The sequence below is a fragment of the Pan troglodytes genome, chromosome 11, assembly GCF_028858775.2.
Source record: "Pan troglodytes isolate AG18354 chromosome 11, NHGRI_mPanTro3-v2.0_pri, whole genome shotgun sequence".
NCBI classification, from domain to species: domain Eukaryota; kingdom Metazoa; phylum Chordata; class Mammalia; order Primates; family Hominidae; genus Pan; species Pan troglodytes.
Genome location: NC_072409.2, coordinates 118,789,536 through 118,816,416, shown reverse-complemented (window position 1 = coordinate 118,816,416; position 26,881 = coordinate 118,789,536). Strand labels below are relative to the sequence as shown.

General features: G+C 37.0%; 1 protein-coding gene across 1 annotated transcript in view; it reads right to left on the bottom strand.

The window, feature by feature from the left end:
• The window catches only part of LOC129136087 (MAM and LDL-receptor class A domain-containing protein 1-like), a 51,189-nt gene extending 25,938 nt beyond the window's left edge, over positions 1 to 25,251 (bottom strand). The window contains exon 1 of the mRNA XM_054659349.2: positions 25,109 to 25,251. Within this exon, the coding sequence (XP_054515324.1) occupies positions 25,109 to 25,123 (15 nt within the window). The 5' untranslated portion in view covers positions 25,124 to 25,251. The remainder of the gene's footprint in view (positions 1 to 25,108) is intronic.
• Between the last annotated feature and the right edge of the window lie 1,630 nt (positions 25,252 to 26,881).

The window sequence follows — 26,881 nt, the reverse complement described above, 5'->3', positions numbered from 1 at the left end:
GGTTTATACAGGCTTTCTTAATAATCTCCAAAAGCTCAAATCAACCGAAATATCTCCCAACTGGTAAGCAGATAAGCAAATTGCAGTATATTCATACAATAGAATACCACTCAGCACCAAAAAGGAACAATGATGTATGCAACAAAAGCTGTGAACCTCAAAAGCATTAAAGTGAAAGAAGCCAGACTCAAAAGCCTGTATCATTTATCAGCTCCTTTTATGCCATTTTAGAAAAGTCAGAATTATTGGTGTATTAGAATACTGTCATGCTGCTATAAAGAACTGCCTAAGACTGGGTAATGTGCAAAGAAAAGAGGCTTAATTGACTCACAGTTCCGTAGGGCTGGGGAGGCCTCAAGAAACTTACAATTGTGGCAGAAGGGGAAGATAACATGTCCTTCTTCACATGGTGACAGGAGAGAGAATGAGACCCGAGCAAAGGGTGAAACCCCTTATAAAACCATCAGATTTTGTGAGAACAGTATGGGGGAAACCACCCCCATATATCCACCTGGTCCCACCCTTGACCCATGGTGAGTATTACAATTCAAGGTGAGATTTGGGTGGGGACACAGAACCAAACCATATCAATTGGGAAAGAAATCAGATTTGTGTTGTCAGGAGCTGGGGGTGTAAAAGGAGGAGATTGACTATATCAAGAAATGGAAGATTTGGGGGAATGGTGGAGATATGCTCTATTTTGGTTGTAGTGGTTGCTTACACAACTGTATACAGTTGGCTCTTAAACAACATGAATTTGAACTGCCTTGGTCCACTTATGTGTGGCTTATTTTAAATCAAACACAATAAAAAATACTTGTGGCTGTGAAAGATACAGAGCGCCAACACTTTGTTTCCAGTGTAGGACTTGAATATATGCTGATTTAGTTACATGGCGGCAGTCCTGGAGCTGATCCTCTGAATCCCAAAAGACAACTGTACATTTGTTGAAATTCATAGAACTGCTCACCTAAACAGGATAAAATCGACATATAAATTATACCTCAATAAACAAATACAAAGCATTTATTCTATACTTATTGCCAAAAGTCATCAATGTGTCTATTACTTTCATGTCTTTTTCTCAATTGCTAATTTAATGTGTGGCATTTTATAACCAGCATATAGTAATCTCAAGAATCTCAATCTATTCTTCAATTCAGCTATGAACAATTTTCTGTTGCTATCCACTTATAATTTCCTAGAGGACAAATACTTACGCTCTCTCTTATACTTCTTAATGATACCCACTTATTTTTCATTGCATTTTCCAATAATCAAAAATGCACAAACAGAATGAAAGGCATTACATGAAGCTCTCTGTTAGCCCATTTTAACACCTAAGGTGTTAAGTAAATTCTTATAAACACATTCAGAGTACGATCTAATATTTAACCACATAACCTACAATTCTTGGGAGCTTTTAGAAAATCAGCTTAGAATTCCAAACTTTTTAGGCCAATACTGGGGGAACTATTTGCTGGATACAATATAAAAGGGTTTTAAAATCATCTTTGCAATTGTTTACACAACCCTGAAACCAATCTCTATGAAATAAAACTCAGATTTGGCCTGACAAATTTTATGATTCTAACTCTGTGGCTGACTCTATCACATACACAAAACTGCAGAATAATTGGAGTTTTTCAACTACTATAGTAGACATATGAAAACCATTTATCATGAAACAAGGGTCATAAGTGCCATATTAAAACTGTGTGAGAAACTAGGCAAAGGAATGGGTAATAATAACATTGTTGTAATAGTAGAGACAAAATAAAATGCTGGGATATATAAGTAGTCAAGAACTATAAGATGATTACTTACAAAAAAATATGATGTCTACCAAATCTCTTTTCTTATTTTGGGAAACAAAATCATAACAAAATTTATGTTGATCTTTTGGCATTATATTGTATTTCTTCTTAGCTAATGTCTGGCTTATAGCTTGCTGAGAACTTTTGATTAAAAAAAGAAAAATGAGTGCCTACTTAGGCATTGTGCCAAGTGATTCCACAGTTAACAGGAAGGAATAAATTCATCCCCATCCTTGACTATCTCACCATTTACGATAGAGAAGATTAAATGGTGGCCCTTGGGCTGGACCCAGTCCATAACAGTTTAGTTTAACTCCATGAGTGCTCTTGAGTCAGATTGGTTGCCAATATTTTAAAAGTAGGATATCTCACAAGAAGACATTGCTCCTCAGCTGCTGCAGACACTAGTCCTCCCTATTATGCACCCACACCAAGGTTGTCAGCTGCCATTCATTATTTTAAACTTCACCTACTTTATTAGTTCGTTTTCACATTGCTGTAAAGAACTATGTGAGACTGGGTAATCTATAAAGAAAAGAGGTTTCATTGAATCACAGTTCCACAGCCTGTACAGGAAGCATGGCTTGGGAGTCCTTAGGAAACTTACAATCATGGCAGAAGGCAAAGGGAAGCCAGCATTTCCTACATGGCTGGAGTAGGAGGAAGAGAATGAAGGGAAAAGGGGGAAAGTGCGACACACTTTTAAACAACCAGATCTCATGAGAACTCCCTCATTATCATGAAAACAGCAAGGGGGAATCCACCCCTATGATCCAATCACTTTCACCAGTCCTGCCCCGAACACTGGGGATTACAAATCAACAAGAGATTTAAGTGGGGGACATACAGTCAAACCATATCACCTACTTCTTTCAATTCATGTCCCATGTCTGGTTCCCATAGTTATTTGGATTTGCCATTCCTTGCACAGTTCAAATCAGAAAGCATGAAGGGCCTGAGATTTTACCCTACTTGGAAGCTAATGAGTAAATTTGCCACTATTTCATATATATACACTGATATAAGACACTAGATCCCTGATACAGAAAGACAGGAAAAAGCAACAGCCAGAGAAGTACCTTCCATTCTCACAGGGCAATATGAGGAGGCAGGGATGTTTACCTGCATGTGAGACAGTTACACCATAGGAGAGGAATACAACATGAGGAGACTCTAGCTGGAATAGGCTGCTGGCATGTCTGCCCAGTCTCCCCTCCAGAGAAAGAGAGGTGGCAAGAAGAGCTTATTTTTACTCTGGAATGTAAACAAATGTCTCAAGGTAAAGACCATTTAAATACGCCCTTTGCTCAAAGGCTGAACTGTGCCAAACAGGAGAAATCTGTGGAGAATTATCTCCAAACAGGGCACTTGGATGGTGCTACATGGTTGAAATATTTCATTTGTGGAAGCATTACGATCCCTTAATTCTTTTCTAATGTATCTGCACACTGGAATGGTTAAATCAACTCAGCTTCCCCTCCCCTTATAAAATGTCTCATTTCATACTCTTCTGAAGGAAGGAGTCTCATTTGTTAGAGTCTTGCAGATTCAACTACCCACCTGCTGCTTGCCCACAAAGCCTTTTCCCATCAAGGCCTCTGCTGCGTTGAGGGCAGAGAGTAAATAATAATAATAATATTAAAAGAGAAATAAAAAAAGATTTAAGAAATTGGGCCATTCAAAACCTCAGACATGATTTTTTACTTACAGAGAATTCTTCCTGCTAATCTTGTTGAGTGAAAGAGAATACACACATTGAGAGAGAGAGAGAGGTAGAGAGAGGGAGGATGTGGGGAGCTGATCATTACTTTGGAATCTAAACAAATGTCTTACACATATCACACACATCATCTCTAAGTACTCAAGTCATATGAGATTAATTTGCTTTTTGCGGTTTTTAAAGGATTCACAAACCACAAAGTTCATTTCAGTTCCATTTTCCTCTGTGTGTTTTTAGATGCGCAAAAAAAGGGCCCAAATTGGGGCACATTTGTGTTTTTGCCTCTAATATATAACAATGCCTTCCTGAAACCTGTCTAAGTAAATTTTAAAAAGAATCAGTGTTGATCATCTTGAAATTAGTTTGCTACTTGAAACTCTGCACACTCACATGCTATTTTAAAATACCCTCTGAGAACCCATATACCCTGTAACCCACTTCACATCTCATATATTATGTGAATGAGGACAAATTATTCTCAGTTTTTCCAAATTGTAAAAATTATATGGAACCTATTTTACTAAAGGTTACAATGAATGATTTAATTGAAAAAAGTCTGGTTGATATTTTAGAAAAAAGTGAAGAAGGTTCAGAGCTATTGATTAAAATTTTCATTAAATTGTGTTTTTATTATCTAAAAATGACATCATAAGGTATAAGATTTTAACAGAATACAATGCACTACTGTCCGATCAATAGGCTCACACATGCCAAAATTAAATTCTTATTTAGGAAGCATAGTTTTAAAATTCTTAAATGTCATTTTTTTCCCATCAGACTAATTTTATCTTCCATACCATTAAAGGTAATATTTAAGGAAAAGAGTTGAACTCTAATTTATTATTTTAATATACAAGTCTTTCTACAAAAAATCATCACATGCCTTTCATTCTCTTTGTAAAAGGAGACACCAAATCCCAAATTTCCCCCATTTTTATGTTTCTATGTAGCAACTTAACACTGATGTAGACCTAAAGTAGAAATAAAAAAAAGATAGATTTAAACTCTACTTAAACCTTAACTAACCCATATTTGTCTTTTGTTCTAGCTCAATGTCCCACATATCCACTCATTAGTTATTGTGAATTAGAAATTGTATCTGAAGTTCCAGGTTAGATGTTACTTTCTCAGAGAAGCCTTCCTTGACCACTCAAGCTAAGGCTATTTTCTTTTTCTTTTTACAAACTTCTTATTGTTTATAATCACATAAGTATTTGTGCATTTAATGTTCGTCTTCTCTATGAGACTTTAAGGACAACCTCCAGGAGGGACACTGAAGGACACAAGCGCTGCAAACACAGCATCCAGCACAGTAACTAGCACATTATAAGCTCTTAATGTATTTTAAGAAAAAAAGAAACTTCCCCTTTCAACTAAAACTGTTGGTGTTACACTTGGTGCCATGCCATATCCCATCTGTTTTACATGACATACAATTATCAAAAAAAAAATGTGCCAAAGATACTGATTACGCTAATATTTCACACTACTATCTAAACTGCTGACAAATCCTGCATCCTTTTACTTTGAAACCGTGTCTTTCTCTTCCTTACATGGCCTAGTTACTGGATTCCAATTCGATTTCTACCTACATTTATATAGTTTTGCCATGACTGTCCTCCTTTTTCCATTCCCCAACTTATGCCTGCATTTCCAAGTCCTTTCCTTCAATCTTCGGTTATTTATCAAGCATCACTTTCTATCTGGAGTAATATCAATTTCATTTGTTAGATGAATTAAAAGAAATATATATACACACATACACACACGTATGTGTGTATGCATATATATATGTGTATGTGCACAGAGACATATACACACATATGTGTGTATATGTTTTAATTTATATTATATATCATATAAATATATTTAAAATAAATATATAACATATAATTTATATTATAAAATATATAATATAAATTAAAACATATACACATATATGATATACACGTATATCATATATGTTATACATCTGTATAATAGCTATTAGTTGTGGCCAGTCTTACAACATAGTTTTTAAAATCTATCATTTTAATACTAAATGGGTCCATAGAGAACATTTAGAATCTAAAATTCTTAGTTTAGATCTGAATAAATGAGACCCACAAAATTTAAATAACTCATCCATAGGCCCATAGAAAGACCATTGGTTAAATGATGTCCAAACAGTCAAAGAGTCTAATTCTTGACTGGTTTAAAAAGTCCAAATGCTTCAAATTTTTACTTTCACTTTCTCTTTTACAAGGCTTCTTGCTTTTTTTACTGATCACATAGTCACTAATAGGTGTCAAATGACAGAGGAAGCTATACAAATAATACAAAACCAATTTAAACAGTTATTTATATTTAAACAACTATTAATTCTTACTATAAAATTGTAACATCTACCAAGTGGTTAGCACTATACTAATAATATAACATTTTCTACATGTGTCACATTTTATTTTTTTTCATGGCACCTTAATATTCATTATGTAACTGACTTTGGACCCTTACAAGAGGAACAAGTTCTGTAATAATAAATGTTTTTCCAAAATAAACTTTTTTCAATTTAGATTTTAAAATCTCATTTTAGTGAAAATAATACCTGCTTTTGAAACTGTTAGATTAAATTAAATTTGGCCTAAAGCTTCCTCCATAGTTATTACGTAGTACTTTGAATCCCTACATAGCAAACAGCAACCTTAGTATGTAAACAACCAGCAATCTAAGCGTATACTCTTGTAACCGAGTGTCTGCCAATCACAGCAGCCAAAGTTCAGCACAAATGATTAAACCATGTTCATATAAAGCAAAGGCCTTAGCACACCATGCTCAAATAAGGCAAATGCTGAGCTCTAACCAATCAAGCTGTTTCTGTATGTCACTTACTTTTTCTGTCTACAAATACTGCCTGCCCATGTTACTGGGTGGAGCTCTCTGAACTTCTCCTGGTTCTGAGTGCTGCCCAATTCATGAATCTTTCCTTGCTCAATTAAATTATGTTAAATTTAACGTGGGTAAAGTTTTTATTTTAACAAAATTAATGCTGTTAATAACATTTTCTTCTTTAAAAGTTATAGTATTTCATTTGAAATGTAACTTTTAAGTTTTTATTGTCAAGTTCCTGTCCACTTTGTAATTGCTCTTCAAATCTGACTTCCTTGAAAATAAAAATATAATGTTAATGTTATCTTTTTTATTATTTACATGTGGAAATGCTTTGGTGTCACTTAAGCCTCTGATTCCCAAAATGGTATTTGAGGGTATGTTGAACATTAACTGTGACACGATGTGCACATTATAATGTAGTTTGGGGGTGGGGGAATTTAGTTCATCAAAATCTATAATTTAACATAAATTTCTCCTTACAATAAGGCTAATATATATAAAACAGACCTTACAAGACCAAAGAATCATAAGAACACAGGAATAGTCATAAGTGTTGCAAACTCTTTAACATAGAAACTAAACATCACTCCTTAACTGCTTGAAAAAAATAGATAATTTTAATTCTAGAAATCTAGAGTAAAATCTCTTTGGTGGTTTATACCTTCGGAAGCCCTTGCAACCCAAGTTATCCTTGAATATTTAACAGCTATTTCATTACTTATGTGATTTCTTAATGTGATGAATGTTAAGAGAATATTTTTAATGGAGTAATTTAATTTTTGAACATGTTGAGGGTCATTAATTTCTTAAGGCTTTTTGTTTTTGTATTTCTTTTTCAGTTTGTGAAGATGTGGCAGTAGTACAACCAACAAGCCCTTTGGCTTTTCTATTTAAAAAAATTCCATTTGCAAGAACTTTCTAGATCTTCAGTTCATGAGATTCTAGGCACTATGTAGACTAGCTGTGCAAATCAACTATTTTTGATTATATATTTGGTCAAAGTTTTGCTAAACATCTTTCATCATAATTTCACTAAACCAGGTGGCAGCCTTTCTCATTATACACATTTGTATAATGGGATTTTTGATGGCAGTAAGTCACACAACTAAAGAAAAAAGAAACACACTGTTGTATAGAGCCACATATTCATATTAAGCTCAGTGATAGAGAGCATCCCTTTATATCAAACTGATGAAATTGTCCATTAATGCTTTTCCCAAACTGATCAAGCATCATATTTTTGTACATATAGAAATAAAAATTAAGTATTCAATTCTGACAAATTAGTATACTACTTTCCCTGAAAACTGGGAATTACTTATCAAAACCATTATCATTGCATTATCTGGCAGCTCAGCAGGATGGTCTTTTATCTCAGTTATGCCTGGGGTAAATATTCAAGCAATCACCTCAGCTTCATCTGTCACAAGATAAGCCTGAGTTCTATTTTTTGTTCTTGTACTCTGATGTCCAGCCACTGCCCCAGGCTCCTATTTAAGAGGATGAGTTTGTCTCAAGCAGTGCCTCAAATCAGAAATCCCTTTAAAGCATTAGGTCAGAAATTCCAGATCAAATTACATCCAGGCTTTTCCCACTTCATGCCCAGGCATCTTACAGCAGAAGAAAATAAGCACTAGCGCCTCATGCCAGCCTCTTATGGTGTCTCCCCCTCTGGGTATATTCAGCTTGTGTCTGGTCTTCAGTGACCTGGACAGTATCCCCATAAAGTACCCATAAAACAAAATGCCAGTTACTTAATACAAAATGAAAATATAACTCTACATGTGTCTGAATATTTATGCTAGCTGTTTATCAAAATATGGTTATCAGGAAAGGAAATCTACTTGAACAAAATGAAGGATAGAAGTGTTTGCTAAGCAGATAAAGTAGAGGGAGAGAGGTCTGGAATATTCTATTGAGATAGTATCAGCAAACTAATATAGTCAGTTGTCTACCAACTAGAAAGGGATACTGTATTGACACCACAGAACTAAAAGCACAGATATAATCTTCACCATTAACAAAAGCTCTTATTAACTGTTTGACACATCATCATTTTATATAATTCAGCTACCTTCCACTGACTGCATTTAAGTTAGCATCTTTGTAATGAAATTTAAAGAGAGAATATAGGGTCCTTGATGCTATTTAGGAGATAAGCTAGAATGAATTGTCACATTTACAACTCATCTCAAGAAATTTTTAAAATATATTGTGACATTCAATAGCATGGCACTTACTTTACACATCACTTAATCTAATGTTTCCCCAATTTGTCTTTCTTACCATCAGAATCACTAACAGCTTTTGCTAAAAATACAGATTCCTAGGATTCTCCTCTGGAGCTTTTGATATTGGTGTTTGTAGGGAATCTACATTTTTGTATAAGACTTTAGGTTTTTCTGATAATTAGGAAAATTTAAGAGCTACTAATCTAATCTAAGTTCTGTGTTAAAAAGGACAAGTGGATTCCCAGGGATATCAAGTCCTCTGCCTGATAACTGAGATGTTTTATACTTTTTCACACACATGCAAATAAAAGTCCTAGGAATATAAATTACTTGACCTGATAACTGAGATAAGAATGAATTATCAGTTCCTCTTAAATCAAATTTCTATTCAACCATGCAATGTGGGGAGAATACAATATGCATACATTTATTTATTTTATTGCTCAAAAGAAAATTTTTGCTATGTTTTCCCTAGTCTATTGAGGATTCAGTTTGTACCTTGTAGTCTCCTATAAAACCAGCTAAAGCCTACACAAAAAAATCATTTGTAATTTAGATGAGCTCTCTCTTTATTTCTACTTCCTAAGAATCTATTCTGCTTTCTCCAGTTCCTCACATTACCTAGATTATAGTTAAAAATAATGTTGCATCTCATTGTGAACTCTCAGTGTATAAGCTCATGTGGAATCTAGGACTTCTTCCATGACAACATTTCAACACTGAAACAAAATTAATTCTAGTGCAGTCTGAAAGCCACTCAATACACAATTTATTTGTACCTGCTTTTCATCCCTTGGATTCTAAGAGGTATGCTCCAGCAATGATGCAAGCTCACGTACAGAGTTCATGAGTTACTGTAATGTAATTTAACACCATCTAAGATACTATTGTGACTTCTCCTCTCTTGATGGTCTTAGTTCACTGGCCACCTACGGGAGGTGCAGAGAAGCAACCACCTGACAAGGACATCCGTATTTGCTCTTAATTTATACCCAAGGCTGGGATGTTTCATATGATAAAAAGACCAAATACAGAATTAGTCTATATTTGGTCTGGCAATTGATCTCTGCAATAATCAAACCTCAAAGACAATCAAACCTGAAATCTAAGCTACATATTAAATAGCTTGGTTTTTAGGTTGCACGTTGCACGTTGCTGTGTATGCTGGCTTCATAGAAAATGCAAGTAGCAATGGCCATTTTTTAATAGTCATTAGCCTTGAAGCTCTCCTAGTTTTGAATCACATAGAAATAGAAATCAAATCTCACTAGATATTTTTTTTTGAAACAGGGTCTGGCTTCATTGCCCAGGCTGAAGAGCAGGGCATGATCTTGGCTCACACCTCTGCCTCTCGGACTCAAGCCATCCTCCCACCTCAGCCTTGGAGTAGCTGGGACCACAGGCATGTGCCACCATATCCTGCTAATATTTTTATTTTTGTACAAATGGGGTTTGTCATATTTCCCAGGCAGGCCTCAAACTCCAAGACTCAAGCAATCCACCTGCCTTGAATTCCCAAAGTACTGGGTTTACAGGTGACAGCCACTACGCCCAGCAACTAAACTTCTAAAAATCAATTTTACATAAAATTATCTAAGCGTGCAAGGAAAGATAAGAAGCCTAAGGAACCAGTGAGTTGAAGAATAAATGCAGTTTAAATCATACATGTAAACAACATGATGTGATGTGGTAGGAATCCTCTAACATGCTTTAAAGCATGAGTAAAAGGTCTTTTCTTAGAAAACTGAATCTTAGTTTAGGATATCTTTAGATAAGAGTATGAAAAGTCATATCATATTGATAAGTAAAGTGCTTCCTTTGGCTAATTTTAAGGATAGGACATTTACTTTCATATAATTCATAGGAATCTTAGACTTAAAAATAAAATTTCCCTTCTCAAATCCTTACTTTCATACTTTTTTTTGCATTTCTTTCACTTTTGTGTTAATGGCCTATGTCTCAACATATTCTATTAAGCCTTCTGGAAACACATACTTTGTTTCCAGCCTCTTCAGAGAACCATCACTCCACTTCCTAGGCTTCTGAAGAAGCAGACCCAAGCTTATGGTTATTACATATTTCTAAATCTAGGTGACCAAGAAAAATTGATACTTTTCCCATCATACCTTTAAGTTAATAATCAGGTGTATGCTGAGAGGTAAAGACCCAAGAGTGTTGGTTGTCTAATTGTGCAGCTGTATAAACAAATCTTAATGCTTGAAAATATTCAAAGGTTATTCTCACATTGATTGTTGGTAACTATGTGTAACAACATGAAAAGAAAAAAAATCAAAGAATTACATCTGAGGATAATACACAATCTCTAAGGGTAAGAAGAGCAACAAAAATTCTGCTTCAATTACTACTGAAATAATATATTTATCCTGTAAAATCTATGGTGGCTGGTTGTAAAAATTAGGCATTAGCAAACTGATAAAGACTTTTTAATGAAAACATTATGAAACATAGTTTTTAAAAAGTTAAATACACCCACACCAGTTTTTCACATTCTTTGGGCTGCTTTAATGCTGCCATTAAATAATTTATTTAGTTGTGACATAGATCCTATGTTCCATGGAGTCTACCATTCATAAAGATGCAATGTAAGGTAACAAAAATATAAATTGTGTGTGTGGGGGGGGGAGAAGTCAAGAGTATTTTTATGTGACAGAAGTTAAGTTGTTATCAGTGTAAAATAGTCTGTTACAAATACAGGACTCTGTATGTTAGTTTCACTAACCAGAAAGAAATAAATTACAGCAGATACACACACACACACACAAAAAGGGAAAAGAAACAAAGCTTAGCACCACAGAAAACCACCAAACTAGAGAGATAAAGAATAAGAAAGGAAGAAGTGAACAAGTAATCTAAAAAACAACTAATGAAATGGTAGAAGGAAGTCCTAATTTATCAGTAATAAACTTGAATAGAAGTGGATTAAACTCTAATTAAAAGATATAAAGTGGATAAATGGATTCAGATAGCAAAACCCACCTATATGCTGCCTACATGATACTTACCTCACTATTAAAGACAAATAGACTGAAAGTGAAGAGATGGAAAAATATATTTTATGCAAACAAATGAAAAGCAAGCAGGAGTAGCCACAGTCATGTCATATTTTAAAAAGCTTTAAATAAAAAAACTATATAAAAAAGAATGTCACTGTATAATGAAATGATAAAAGGCCCAATTCAATAAGAGGACATAACATATATATCACTTAGGTGTAACTATATATGTACCCAACACCAGAACAACCAGATATATAAAGCAAATATTAGATTTAAAGGTAGAGATAGGCTGCAATACAATATTAGTAGGAAATTTCAACACTCCACTTTAAAAATGGACAGATTATATGAAGAGAAAATCAACCAAAAAATGACAGACTCAAACTATACCATAGACCAAATGGACCTAGCAGGTAAAGAAGATCTCACCTGATATGGTTTGGCTGTATATCCCCACCCAAATCTCATCTTGATTATAGCTCCCATAATTCATACATGTTGTGGGAGGGAATCAGTGGGAGATAATTGAATCATGGGGGCAGTTTCCCCCATAGTGTTCTTGTGGTAGTGAATACGTCTAACACGATCTGATGGTTTTATAAGGGGGAACCCTTTCACTTGGTTCTCAATTCTATTTTGTTTGCTACCATGTAAGATGTGCCTTTCGCCTTCCATCATGATTGGGAGACCTCCCCAGCCACGTGGAACTATGAGTCCACTAAACCTCTTTTTCTCTGTAAATTACCCAGTCTCGGGTATGTCTTTATCAGCAGTATGAAAACAGACAAATACATCATCCAACAGCTGCAGAATACAAATTATTCTCAACTGTACACCAAACATTCTCTAGGACCAATCATACATTATGACACATAATAAGTCTTAATAAACTTAAGAAGACAGATATCATATGAAGTATCTTTTCTGATTACAGTGATATAAAGCCAGAAATCAACAACAGGAAAGCCCTTGGAAATTTTATAAAAACATGGAAATTAAATAGCATGCACCCAAGAAATCAATAGGTCTCATTAAGACATTAATAGGAAAATTTCAAAAGTCACTGAGACAAGTAAGAATGAAAATCCAACATACCCAAACCTATGGAACGTAGCAAAAGCAGTTCTAAGAGGGAAATTTATAGCAATAAAAGCCTACACCAAAAAAGAAGAAAGATTTTCAAATCACAAAGGAAAATTATACACTTCAAGTAACTAGAACATCAAAAACAAACTAAACCCAAAATTGGTAGAAGGAAGGAAATAATAAAGCTCACCGCAGATATAAATGAAACAGACACTAAAAAATATTTCAAAAGATAAATAAGACAAAGTGTAAAGGTAAAACTGACAAACTTTTAGCTAAACTAAGACAAAAAGAGAGAAAATTCAAATAAATAAAAGATGAAAAAGGAGACATTACAACTGATACACCACAGAAATATAAGGGATTGTAAGACATTACTCATAACTATATGCCAACAAATTTGATAACGTAGAATAAAATGAATAAATTTCTGCACACATACAACTACCAAGATTAAATTGTGAGGAAATATAACATCTGAACACATCAATAATGATATAAAACATCTTCCATCAAAACAACAACAACAACAACCAACACCCAGGACCTGATGTCTTCACTGCTGAATTCTACCAAACAGTTAAAGAATAACTACCAATTCTCCACAAACTTTTCCACAAAAGTAACGAGGAAGGAATACTTCCATACTCATCTTATGAGGCTCGCAATATCCTGATTCTAAAACCAGACAAACACATGCACAAAATGAAAATATCAGGCCAATATTCCTGAAGAACATAGATACAAAAATTCTCAACAAGATACAAGTGAACTGACTTCGACAGCACACTAAAAAGAGTATTCACTATAATCAAGTGGGATTCATCCCAGGGATGAAAGGATGGCTTAACATGCACAAATCAGTAAATATGATACACCACCACAATAGAAAGAAAAACAAAAACCATGTGATCATTTCAACAGATGCAAAAAGAACACTTGACAAAAGTCAACATTCCTTTATGATAAAAACTGTCAAGAAAGTAGGTATAGGAGTGTACCTCAACGCAGTAAAGGCCATATGTGACAAACCCACAGCTAACATCTTATTTATGGTGAATAGTTAAATGCTTTTCCTCTATGATATGGAGGAAGACAAGGATGTCAACTTCTACCACTTCTATTTAGCATAGTACTGGAGGTCAGAGCCAGAGCAATTCGACAAAAGAAATAAATAAGAGGGATCCAAACTGGAAAGAAGGAAGTCAGATTGTTTCTGTTTGTAGAAAATGTGATCTCACATACATATGTATACATCTATATATATGATCATATAGATATATATGATCTCTCTCTCTTTAGGGTTCTTTCTATATATACTTATATAGAGTGAGAACCCTAAAGACTTGACCAAAAACTACTAGAAATAATAAATAAATTCAGTAAAGTTGTAGTATACAAAATCAACACCGAAAATTCAGTGGTGTTTCTATACACTAATAGTGAACTATCTGAAAAAGTCATCAAGAAAGGAATTCCATTTACAATAGCTACCAAGAAATCTGCAGATAAATGTAATCAAGGTCGTGAAAGATCTCTACAATGAAAACTATAACACAGTGATGGAAAAATTTATGATACACAAAAAATGGACATTATATACTCATGGAATGGAAGAACTGATACTATTGAAATGACCATACTAACAAAATGTCCTACAGATTCAATGCAATCCCTATCAAAATACCAATGAAATTCTTCAGAGAAATAGAAAAAAATACCCTAAAATTTGTATGAAACCAGAAAAGACCCCAAATAACCAAAGCAATCCTGTGCAAAAATAACAAAGCTGGAGGCACCACACTACCTGACTTCAAAATATACTACAAAGCCATAGTAAGCAAAACAGCATGGCACTGCCATAAAGCAAACACATAGACCAATGGAAGAGAATATACAGCTCAGAAATAAATTCTCATACCTAAAGTCAACTGATTTTCAAAAAAGGAGTCAAGAGCACACACAGGGGTAAAGACAGTCTCTTCATTAAATGGTACTGAGAAGATTGGATATCTAATGTGGGATAATGAAATTAGACCCCTATGTTTTACCTTATAAAAAAATCAACTCAAATGCGATTAAAGACCTAAAGGTAAGATTGAAAACTATGAAAAACTACTAGAAGATAACATGTGGGAAATTCTCTATAACTTTGGGTTGTACAAGGATTTTTTAAATGAGACGTCAAAAGCACAGGCAACAAAAGCAAAAATAGATAAATGGGGTTTCATCAAACTAAAATGCTTTTGCACAGCAAAGGAAACTTAACAGAGTGCAAAAACAACTTACAGAATGGGATACAATATTTGCAAACTATACATCTGCTAAGGAGTTAATGCCCAGATTATATAAGAAACTTAAACAACTCAACAGCAAAAACATAAATAACTTATTTAAAAATGGGCAAAACTGGGAGGCTGAGGCAGGTGGATTGCCTGAGGTCAGGAGTTTGAGACCAGCCTGACCAATATGGTGAAATCATTTCTCTACTAAAAATATAAAAATTTAGCCAAACATGATGGCGTGTGCCTGTAACCCCAGCTACTCAGCAGGCTGAGGCAGGGGAATTGCTTGAACCAGGGAGATGGAGGTTGCCGTGAGCCCCGATTGCACCACTGCACTCCAGCTTGGGCAACAGAGCAAGACTCCTTCTCAAAAAAAAAAAAAAAAAAGGACAAAATAAACTAAAAGACATGCCACAAGAGAAAATATAGAAATGGTCAAGACGAATATATAATAAAATCATGTTCAACATCACTAACCATCAGGGAAATGCAAATCAAAACCACAATGACATAACAGTTCACCCATTAGAATGGCTATTACCAAAAAGGTAAAAGATAACAAGAGTTGGCAAGGAAGTGGAGAAAAGGGAACACTTACACACTGTTGATGGGATTGTAAACTAGTACAACCATTAAGCAAAACTTTATAGAAGTTTGCTAAAAAATAAAAAAAAAACAACAAAAAAAACCAATCATTCGATCACATAACCCAGCAATCCCACTACTGGGTATATATCCATGGGAAATGAAATCATTGTGTTTGAAAAATATCTGCACTCTTATGTTTACTGTAGCACTATTTCTAATAATCAGATATGGAATCAACCTATGTGTCTAAAAACAAACAAGTGAATTATATATATATATATATATAATATATATATATTATAGGGTTAGGGTTAGGGTTAGTGGTGATGGGTGAGGAACAGAACATCATTTACATATATAAAGAACAGCATGCTGTTTTCTTCCTTGAAGAGGAGCTGACCCTCCTCCCTGCTTGGCCATCATGCTTAGCCATGGGCCTGAGCTTGGTTGATGGTAGGGAACAAAAAGAATATGGGCCATCTGATCACATGGCTCTGGCTTTGAGCCCCAGCTGTGCTACTTAGTAGCTGTGTGATCTTGGGAAGCCACTTCACTTCTCTGAGCTTCATTTTTCTCCCATGCAAGATGGAGATAACAATTCTCTTGTAACTCAACTCTATCTTTATCACTTAGTGAATCTTACCTAAATCCACATCTTCAATTTTTTTAATTTTTAATTAAGGTAAGATTTACATGCAGTAAAATGTATACGTTTTAGAGTGTAGTTCTGTGAGTTTTGACAAATGCATACAGTTGTGTAACCACATCACAATTGAGATACAGAGCAGCTCCATCACTCCCCAAAATTCACAACCCTCCCCACACCTCCTTGCAGTCAGCTACCCCCATCTCTGCCCCAGGCAACCTCAGATCTGATTTCATCACTAAGGATTAGTTTTGCCTAGAGTGTCGTATAAATTGCATCATACATATGTACTTTTTTACATCTGACTTCTTTCACTCATCATGTTGTTACATGGACCTGTAGTTTGTTTCTGTTGAAGAACAATATTCCATTGTATAGATGGACCACCATTTGTCATCTATTCACAATCCATGCACATTGGGTTGTTTCCGTTTGAGGGTTATAATGGCTACAGCCGCAATGAACATTATTTTGCAAAGTTTTCAGTAGACAAATGATTTTATTTCTGTTGGGTAAATAGGAATGCAATGGCTGAGTTGTATCGTATGTATATATTGAAATTCTGTAGAAACTACCTGTTTTCCAAAGGAGTTGTACAATTTTCCATGTCCCCCATAATATATGAGGGTTTTGGTTGTTCTGCATCCTGGGAACATTTAGCATTGTCAGTCTTTTAAAATTTTAGTCATTCTAGTGTGAAATGGTATCTCATTGTGGTTTTAACTTGCATTTTTCTAATGGCTAATGATGTTGAGTACTTATGTGTTTATTGGTCATTTGGAAAATCTATTTTGTGAAGTGCCTGTTCAAGCCTTTTGTGTGTCTGCAATTTTTACTAGCGAGTTTATTTCTTCTTATTTAAACGTCACTCTGGGCTCCGGACAAATATATCAAGGAATTCTTCATACTGCTGCTTGTATGTTTCGAAAGGACCTCAGCTGAACATAAAGGTAAACTTACAATTTTCTCTCTCACTCTTACCCCCTCCACTTTCAGACCTTGGCCTCCACCGCTGACACATTCTCTCATCATCCACACAGTGGCACAGACCAGAAACCTAGGCAGCTTTCCTGATACCTCTTCTCATCTGTTTCCCTACTCCCACCCAATCCATCGTGTTTCCTCCTGCCTATTTCTTGAACCCAATCAATTCCCCCAAATTCCTCCATCTCCACCATTGCCTAAGCCACCATGGTCTCTCACTTGCATTACTGCAATAGCCTCCTTTCTGTCTTTCTTCTTTCTTTCTTTCTTTTTTTTAATTTTGGAAAGGAAGTCTCTGTCACCTAGGCTGGAGTGCAGTGGCGCAGTCTAGGCTCACTGCAACCTCAGCCTCCCAGGTTCAAGCAATTCTCCTGCCTCAGCCTCCCAAGCAGCTGGGATTATAGGTGCTCACCACCACAACCCGCTAATTTTTGTATTTTTAGTAGAGACGGGGTTTCACCGTGTTGGCCAGGCTGATCTCGAACTCCTGGCCTCAAGTAATCTGCCCACCTCAGCCTCCCAAAGTGCTGGGATTACAGGCGCGAGCCACCACACCCAGCCAATAGCTTCCTTTCTAACAAGTCTTGTTCCCTTCAGGCTGTACTCCATGTACCAATCAGTGTCAGGCCTTTCGAAAACACAGATGTGATTGTAAGACTCTCTTATCCAAATCCTTAATGGCAGCCCATAACTCTTAACATAATTATTTGTTCCTTAATGTGATCTGTAAGACGAGCCATGCCCCAGCCAGACAGTTGTCTTCGAGCCGTGGTTCTAGGCTCCTTGTGTCTCAGGGCCTTTGCACAGACTGACCTGTGTTTGCAACACTCCTTCTCTCATCTTCACCTCACTAACTCCTGCTCATTCTTCACATCGCAGTTCAAATTTCACTTCCTCCAAGAAGTCTGCCCTGTTCAGAGACAAGAATAGGAATGCTCTACACTTCTTTCATAGACTTATCTTATAATGATGTATTTCTGGGACTATTCAAAGTATGTTTCTCTCACTAGACTAATAAGCTCTGTGGGGAACGAATCTGTTTCGTTTGTGGTGCGTCCGGGTACCTAACACCAGGAGCAGCTACGTAACATGAGGCCCAGGGCAAAATGAAAATGCAGTGCTTCTGTTCAAAGAGCAGGAAAAAGTGTCATTGAAGGTGCTCAAACATACAGTGTTTTCCTTTCTTCTGTGTTCTCTCTCACTTGACTTGTCATGGTATTTTTATTTGCTATTTAATGTCATGCTAAGTTAAAAAACAAATTTAAGGCTGGGTGCAATGGCTCACGCATGTAGTCCCAGCACTTTGAGAGGCTGAGGTGGGCGGATCATGAGGTCAGGAGTTCGAGACAAGCCTGGACAACATAGTGAAACCCCATCTCTACTAAAAATACAAAAAATTAGCTGGGCATGGTGGCGGATGCCTGTAATCCCAGCTACTCGGGAGACTGAGGCAGGAGAATGGCTTGAATGTGGGAGGCAGAGGTTGCAGTGAGACAAGATTATGCCATTGCACTCCAGCCTGGGTGACAGAGCGAGACTCCATCTAAAAAAAATAAGATAAAATAAAATAAAAAATAAATTTAAATTATCGTGACTTTTTAACATTTGTTTTTATATTGTAGGATGCAAGGTATAAATGAAAATATTAGCATTGACCTCATATGTAGAATCAACACAATTACACAGTTCACATTCCATAGCTCATCCATGTGTATGTATTTCATTCTTGCTAAAACAGTAGATACGCTGCACAAAACTAGCTCAGCTCTTTCTATCTCACTTCCTGACACCCACACACACCAGCAACACTCCCTACCTTGGGATCATGGACACTAAGGAAGGACTGAAAGGACAGGAGCTATAGGCTGCTCTCTCTTCCCCTTTTCTTGTTCCATACAAGTACTAACGAGGCCAGGCCCTGCTTAGCTTCTGAGACGAGATTGGGCACCCTCAGGGCACTGTGGCCATAGTGTCCTGCCATTTCCTTTCATGTCATCTCAACACGGGGGTCGGTTAGCACAGGGAAGTAACTCCAATAAGAGGATACAACAGAGCTCCTCAGTCATTTGTGTCTCTTCAAATGTCATTGCCTTCTTTCTGTGTACAAGCACATTCTGGTTTCAGTGGAAAGTGAGGCCTCTCCAGTTGGTTAGTGCCCCGCTCACTCAGTCACTGACTAACAACCCTGCCTCTACTCACAGCATGCTGAGTTTCCTGCACATCCCACAGCATGGCTCCCCAGAGGCATGGAGAAGATTATGTGAATGGGGCGGCAGGGAATGGCGGCCACACACATCACATGTGGCTCCTCTGCTCCTGTGCATGCCCCCTTGTCCTACAGGACTTCGCTGACAAAACAGAAGTGTAGAGATATCGTTATTAATGTGACAGCAGAGTGTTAAACCGAATGTGGGGCACTTTCAAGTGCAGGACACTATGCAACTGACTTCACAGGACTCAGAAAGTGGCCCTGCCTAGCACATGGCCACATAGCAGATGCTAATCAATGTGTTAAGTAAAGGAATGAAGGGTTGTCACCTGATAGAAGATAAACAGTTCTTCTGGTTTTGATACAAACTAAAGGCCTCTCTCCTCCATCACCTTGGAGATCCCACATAAATATCAGAGGGGCACCACTGCCTGTGATTGCCTATCTTTCTGGAGAGGAGAGAGACAGTTGCTCTAATATGTCAGAGCAAGAGTGAGAGGGAGGGTATGAGGGGAAGCTGACAAGGCTTATCTGTGAATTAATCACCGCACTTTGCATGTACTGCAGGTCACACCTTGTATCCTATGCTCTTAAGACATGGTCCAAGTGTGAACTAAGCTCATAGCTCACTGCCTTCATCCACCTCCATCGCCACTCCAGAAGAGAGTTTGAGTTGCTACTTCATTAGCAGAAGGCCTCTGGACCCATCCTGGAGGGGTCCAGGAGCAGAGAGAGCAGCTCAGTCAAGGTTAGAGCCACAGGTTGCTGGACCTTCTCAAATTCCTCATGTACTGCCTTGATTTTCATCACATGCAGAAAGATCTCTGAGAATCACAAAGCCCAAGAGCCAGGAGACCTGGGTTCAAAATCTGGCTTTGTGTGAGCCTGGGCAAGTGATATCTTCTCTCTGGGCCTCATTATCTGCTCCATTAAATAAGAAAAGGAACTAGTTAAGTGGCCTAAAAGCAATGTTTCCCAGGAGCTCTGATGTCTCAGGAATTGCACTGGTCGGGACAGGGGAGATTCTCCCCAGCTTCAGTCAGCAGTAATAATAATAACAGGAGGCTGGGTGCAGTGGCTCACGCCTGTAATCTCAGCACTTTGGGAAGCCAAGGGGGTTGGATCACAAGGTCAGGAGATCGAGACAATCCTGGCCAACATGGTGAAACCCTCTCTCTACTAAAAATACAAAAATTAGCTGGGCATGGTGGTGTGTGCCTGTAGTCCCAGCTACTTGGGAGGCTGAGGCAGGAGAATCACCTGAACCTGGGAGGTGGAGGTTGCATGAGCCAAGATTGCCCCACTGCACTCCAGCCTGGCAACAGAGTGAGGCTCCATCTCAAATAATAATAATAATAGGAAACATTTACAGAGTACCCACTGCCCCAGGTGCCATCATAAATGCTTCGCATTCACTCATGCAGTAGTCACAATATTCCTATGACATGGGTTTCAACTTCTATGCCCATCATCAGATGAGAAACTGAAGTGCTGAATGTCTAAGTGACTACTCAAGGTCACACAGCTAGTAAATGACAAGGCAAGGATTCGAGCCTTTGTAGTCTGGCTCTAGGGTGTGTCTGCTTAACTACACTGTTCCCATTGTTTTACCTCCCTCCCTCCCACCAACCCATCCATTCACCCACCCATTCATCCAAACATCCACCCATACATCCATCCATCTGCCCACCCACCTATGCATCCATCTCAAGTTTCATGTAAGAGTTTATTTAATAAAGGAATTCTGAAGAATTATAAAAAATAAAAACTTGAAAACTACTCAAGATTGCTATTTAAACTGCAAAAGTCCTCAGGGGTGGGGTTCTATGACTCACATTGCACTTAGAATAAAGGGAAATTCTTTTTATACAATATAAGTTCCTGCAGAATGCAGACACTTTCTACTTCTCCAGCCTCTTTTCAACTCCTCTCCTACTAGCTTCTGTATTTAAGCCACATTAGACCTTTCTTCAGTTTTTTATATAGACTTTGTTGCATCACACCTCAGAGATTCTGTGCATGTTCTTCCTCCTGCCTAGAAAGGATCGTCCCTCCACTTTCGCCAACTAATCCCTGTTCAACTTTTCATCTCAGCAGGAGGCCCATTCTCTTTGGCAATCCTCTGGTCTCCAGCCCATTTATTATATACTCACATGTCAACATGTACTTCGTACAGCATGTAACACAATTGCACTTTTATATTTTAACAAATTATATTTCCCATATTGAACTGTAAGTCTCCTGAAAGGAGGAATTTTGTTCTTGCTCATCATCAACTTTTTCAACATCCAGTGCACCATTTAGAACTTAGATGTAGTCAATACAGGTTTGTGGAATGAAAGAGGAAAAGAAAGAATTAATATTCCTTTAAATTAGGATGGCAAAGATCGTATATAGAAAATTGGCTAAGTTGTGGTCCATTCATATTTGCTCCCAATTAAGGAGCACAGCTATGAAAAGGAAGGCTTCAAATTAATAACCAAGAGATTTTTTAAAAAAGAAAACTGGCCAGGTACTGTGGCTTATGTCTGTAATATCAGCATGTTGGGAGGCCAAGGCAGGATTACTTGAGCCCAGAAATTCCAGACCAGCCTGAGAATTTGGCAAAACTCTGTCTCTACAAAAAATACAAAAATTAGCCAAGTTTGGTGGCATGTGCCTGTAGTACCAGCTACTTGGGAGGCTGAGGTGGAAGAATAGCTTGAGTCTGGGAGGTCAAAGCTGCAATGAGCTGTGATCGCACCACTGCACTCAAGCCTGGGTGGTACAGTAAGACCCTGTCTCAAAAAAAAAAAAAAAAAGAAAAGAAAAATCACTAAGCAAAATAAGACATGTGAAGGATCATGTCAAAGGTAAGAAAAATTAGGGGAACATTAAAAGCTTTCTTCCCAAGCCACTAAATCAACTTGACTAACAAAATTACCACTTGATTTAGCATTAGAAAATTACATTACATATCAAACATAAACCCATTAATCAAATACTAAAGAAATTTCTGAGTTAAATGGTATAATGTTAGCTTATGCCAGAGCTGACCTTGAAAGATTGTTCAAATATGGCTCAGTGTGATTGAAAGTTCTGTGTGAATACGTTTTTGGAAAGATCCAACAGCAACACCTTAGTGTATGTTTTTGAAATAAAATGTATCTGAGTAGCAGCAAAGTTATCCATTTCTTCTAGGTCCTCCAATTTGTTGGCATAAAATTGTTCATAATAATCCCTTATGACCATTTTTATTTCTGAGGTATCTATTGCAATGTCTCCACTTTCATTTCTGATTTTATTTATTTGAGTCTGCTTTTTTTAGTGAATCTAGCTAGGAGTTTGTAGATTTTATTTTTTCAAAGAACCAACTTTTGATTTTATTTATATTTTCTATAGTTTTACTATACTACATTTTATTTGCTTCTGTTCTGATCTTCATTATTTCCTTCCTTTTGCTCACTTTGGGTTTAGTTTGTTCTTTCTTTAGCTCCTTGGGGCATAGTGTTAGTCTACTTATTTAGATCTTTTTCCTTTTTTAATCTAGGCATTTATTGCTATAAACTTCTCTCTTAGAACTGACTTTGCTGCATACTGTAGGTTTTGATACATTGTGTTTCCATTGTCATTAATCTCAAAATATTTTTTAATTTCCCTCTTGATTTCTTCTTTGACCCATTAGTTCATCATAAGCATGTTGTTTAATTTCCACATATTTGTAAATTTTCCAAGATTCCTCCTGTTATTGATTTTTAGCTTCACACTACTGTGGTTGGAAACAATACTAGACATGATTTCAATCTTTTTGAATTTGTTAAGGTTTATTTTGTGGCCTAACATATGGTCTATCCTGGAGAATGTTCTATGTATGCTAGAGAAGAATGTATATTCTGCTGTTGTTGGATGTATGTAGGTCTGATAGGTCCATTTGGTCTGAAGTATAGTTCAAATTTATTGTTGTCTTGTTAATTTTTTGTCTGGTTGATCTCTCCATTGTTGCAAGTGGAGTACTGAAGTCCCCTATTAGTGTTATATTGCTGTATATTTCTTCCTTCATGTCCACTAATATTTGCTTTACATATTTAAGTGCTTCAATTTTGGATGCATGTATGTTTACAATTGTTATGTCCTCTTGATAAGATGACCTCTTTATCATTAAATCATGACCTTCTTTGTCTCTTGGAACAGCTTTTTACTGGAAGTCTGTTTTATCTGATATAAGTATAGGCACCCCTGCTCTCTTTTGGTAACTGTCTGTTTTCATGGAATATCTCCTTCTATCCCTTTACTTTCAATATATGCCTATTCTTAAAGTTTAAAAATGGGTCTCTTGTAGGCAGCATCTAGTTGGATCTTGTTGTTGATCCACTCAGCCATTCTATATCTTTTGATTGGACAGTTTAGCCCATGTACCAGCAAGGTTATTATTGATAGTAAAAGACTTACTCCTGCCATTTTGCTAATTGTTTTCTGGTTACTTTGTAGATAATTTGTTCTCTTCTTCCTCTATTGTTGTCTACCTTTGTGGTTTGGTGGTTTAGTTTTCTGCTTTGTGGTTACAATATTGTTTTTTAAATATTCAACATGAATACACTTTCTTGTTTGGATAACGTGTAAAACGTCTACAAGGAGGGATAGATAATAAGTTTTCCCTTCAGAATGCACTGCTTTGCCTGGGATGAGGAATAATTTATAATGGTAACTGTTGCTGGTTAAAATTTGGCTCCTACCCACATTCATGCAAACTCAGCGTTCTAGATTAAAAGAGATTTAAGAGACTTGCCAAGCAAATGCATGGCATCCTTAGATGTATCCTGATTTGAATAAAACAGCTATAAATAATAATATTTTGGGGATTATTGAAAAATTTGACTATAGATTAGTTTTCAGGTGATATTGGAGAATTAATGTTATTATTGTTAGGTATGTTAGCACGGTCATGCAGCAATGTGTCTTTCTTTTTAAGAGATGCATACAAAAATATTTGGGTGTGAAATGTTCTTGTGCTATAATTTGCTTTAAAATTCTTCAGAAAAAAAAGATAAGCAAAATAGAAAAACAAGATAATGAGTACATGTTATCTATTTCTTATTCTCCCTATTTTTTTGTGTGTTCAATTTTTAAAAGAAAATTACTCCATACATATATCCCACCCCCTCCACTAAGGACCCCCAAACTATAAATTGCTGTGAATATAAGAAAAAGTGAAACAATTCTATGATTTTGAGAGAAAGTCAACACTGTAGGAAAAAGAGAGCCCAGGATTTGGGCTAAAAATCATTAATCTGACCCTGATCAACCCTGTGGCCTTCAGCAGTAACTCAGCCTCTCAGGCCTTTGATTTGTTCATGTGTAAAATGAGGGTCATTGTCATTTAGACAACGACCTTCAGGGTATGTTTTAATGTTAAAATTCAGAGTCCTTCCATATCAGATAAGCATCAACTATTCAATAGTTTATGCTGAAGAGTACAGGGGACCAAGAGACCACCCAAATGGGTTCATGAGCCCTTCATGCCACTTCTTTGTTGGGTCACTTTGGGCACCTCACTAAATTTTTCTGAGCTAGGTCCTCTGCACCTTGCTTGTCTATCATCAAAGGGTCACTGTGAGACTATAATAATATAAGAGGAAAGAAATCGTGATTATTAAGGCATATGCTGAACCACATACCTCCATTGGCAACATTAAACTTCACTCCAAACTCTCCCCCTGGTCCTCCAGGGCAGTGGCTGGCTGTTAGAATGATTCCACCAGCTGCCTTGATCTTCCTGATAATGCAGGAAACCGCAGGTGTAGACAAGATGCCATTCTGTCCAATAATCAGTCGTCCAATCTAAACCATCCAAAAAAAAAATCAATCCAGTTGCTTGGGATTAAAGGCATTTCAACAGGAAAGTGCCCCAGGCTCTGTTAACATACAGCCAATCACTTGATAAAAGAAACAGAGTAGGCTTTAGATTAGGGGAGGCAGGGTAGGGGGAGCACTGACATTGTCTCTCCTATCTAATGTCTCTAAGACCATTTGGTGCACCTGCATCTAGTAGTCAATTATTAACCTGTAAATAGGATATGCCTCACTGATCTTCAGTCGTTTGAAACATCTGCTTCTGATAATCGAGGGGTTAGCTTGAATCACACAAGAAGTTCTTAGTTTGCTACTGACTCAGAAACTATGCATATGAACATGCTAGAGATTACAAGAAAAAAGAAATGGAGTGCTTCTCTGCTTCTTCTGCTTCCTGTAACTTAGAACAAGCTCAGAGAGCAAGGGGACTGATTTACTACAACCTCATCATCTGTAGGCATATTTTAACTGTAATCTTCAGGAATGACTTTTCTCCTGAAAGTAGGAATTCTCTTTCTGCTGTTAAGTGACAGCATGTGCTGGAGACATTGGAGAAATTACCCAGCCATGCTAAGCAGAGATCTGGAGGTCATCCATGGATGCAGCCAGATTCTTTCTAGAGCTACAAAACTGACTTTCTAAAAAGTCAGCAACACAGGGCTGAAGAACATTTATTGCTACACCTTGTTTTAAAATTGGATTCAATATCATCCAATCTAGTAGTTCTCAATATTTCTACAAAATAGAATCACTTATGAAGCTTTTCAAAATCCTAGTACTCAAACTGCATTCTAGACAGATGATATTGCAATCTCTGGGGTTGAGAGCCCAGCATTAGTAGTTTTAAAGCTCCACAGATGATCCCAATGTTCAGCCAAGCTCGGTAATAAAGCCCCCTTGTTACTCAAAGGGCTGGCAGCATGGGCATCACCTGCAAGCTTGATAGAAATGCAGAACCTCAGCTGGGCATGGTGGCTCCACCTAAAATCCCAGCACTTTGGGAGGCTGAGGTGGGCAGATCACTTGAGCTCCAGAGTTCGAGACCAGCCTGGCCAATGTGTTGAAACCCTATTTCTACTAAAAATACAAAAATTAGCTGAGCATGGTGGTGCACCCCTGTAGTCCCAGCTACTCCGGAGGCTGAGGTGGGAGAATTGCTTGAACCTGGGAGGCAGAGGGTGCAGTGAGCTAAGATGGCATCACAGCACTCCAGCCTTGGCTACAGAGTGAGACTCTGTCTGAAGGAAGGAAGGAAGGAAGGAAGGAAGGAAGGAAAGGAAGGAAGAAAGGGAAAGAAAGAAAGAGAAAGAAAAAGAAAGAGAAAGAAAGAGAAAGAAAAAAGAAAGAGAAAGAAAGAAATAGAAAGAAAAAGAAAGAAAGAGAAAGAAAGAAATGCAGAACCTCAAGGCCCACCCAAAGCCTACCGAATAAGAACCTGTATTTTAATAAGATCCTCTCCTCTCTTCCCAGATAATTCATTTGATAAGTACTGATATAACCAACAAGCCAAAACAAACCTTAACATACAGTTCAACAACAAAGTTGCCCTGGCACCATCATTGCTAGAGGTCAGTCACTGACCAAATATAACAATCAGC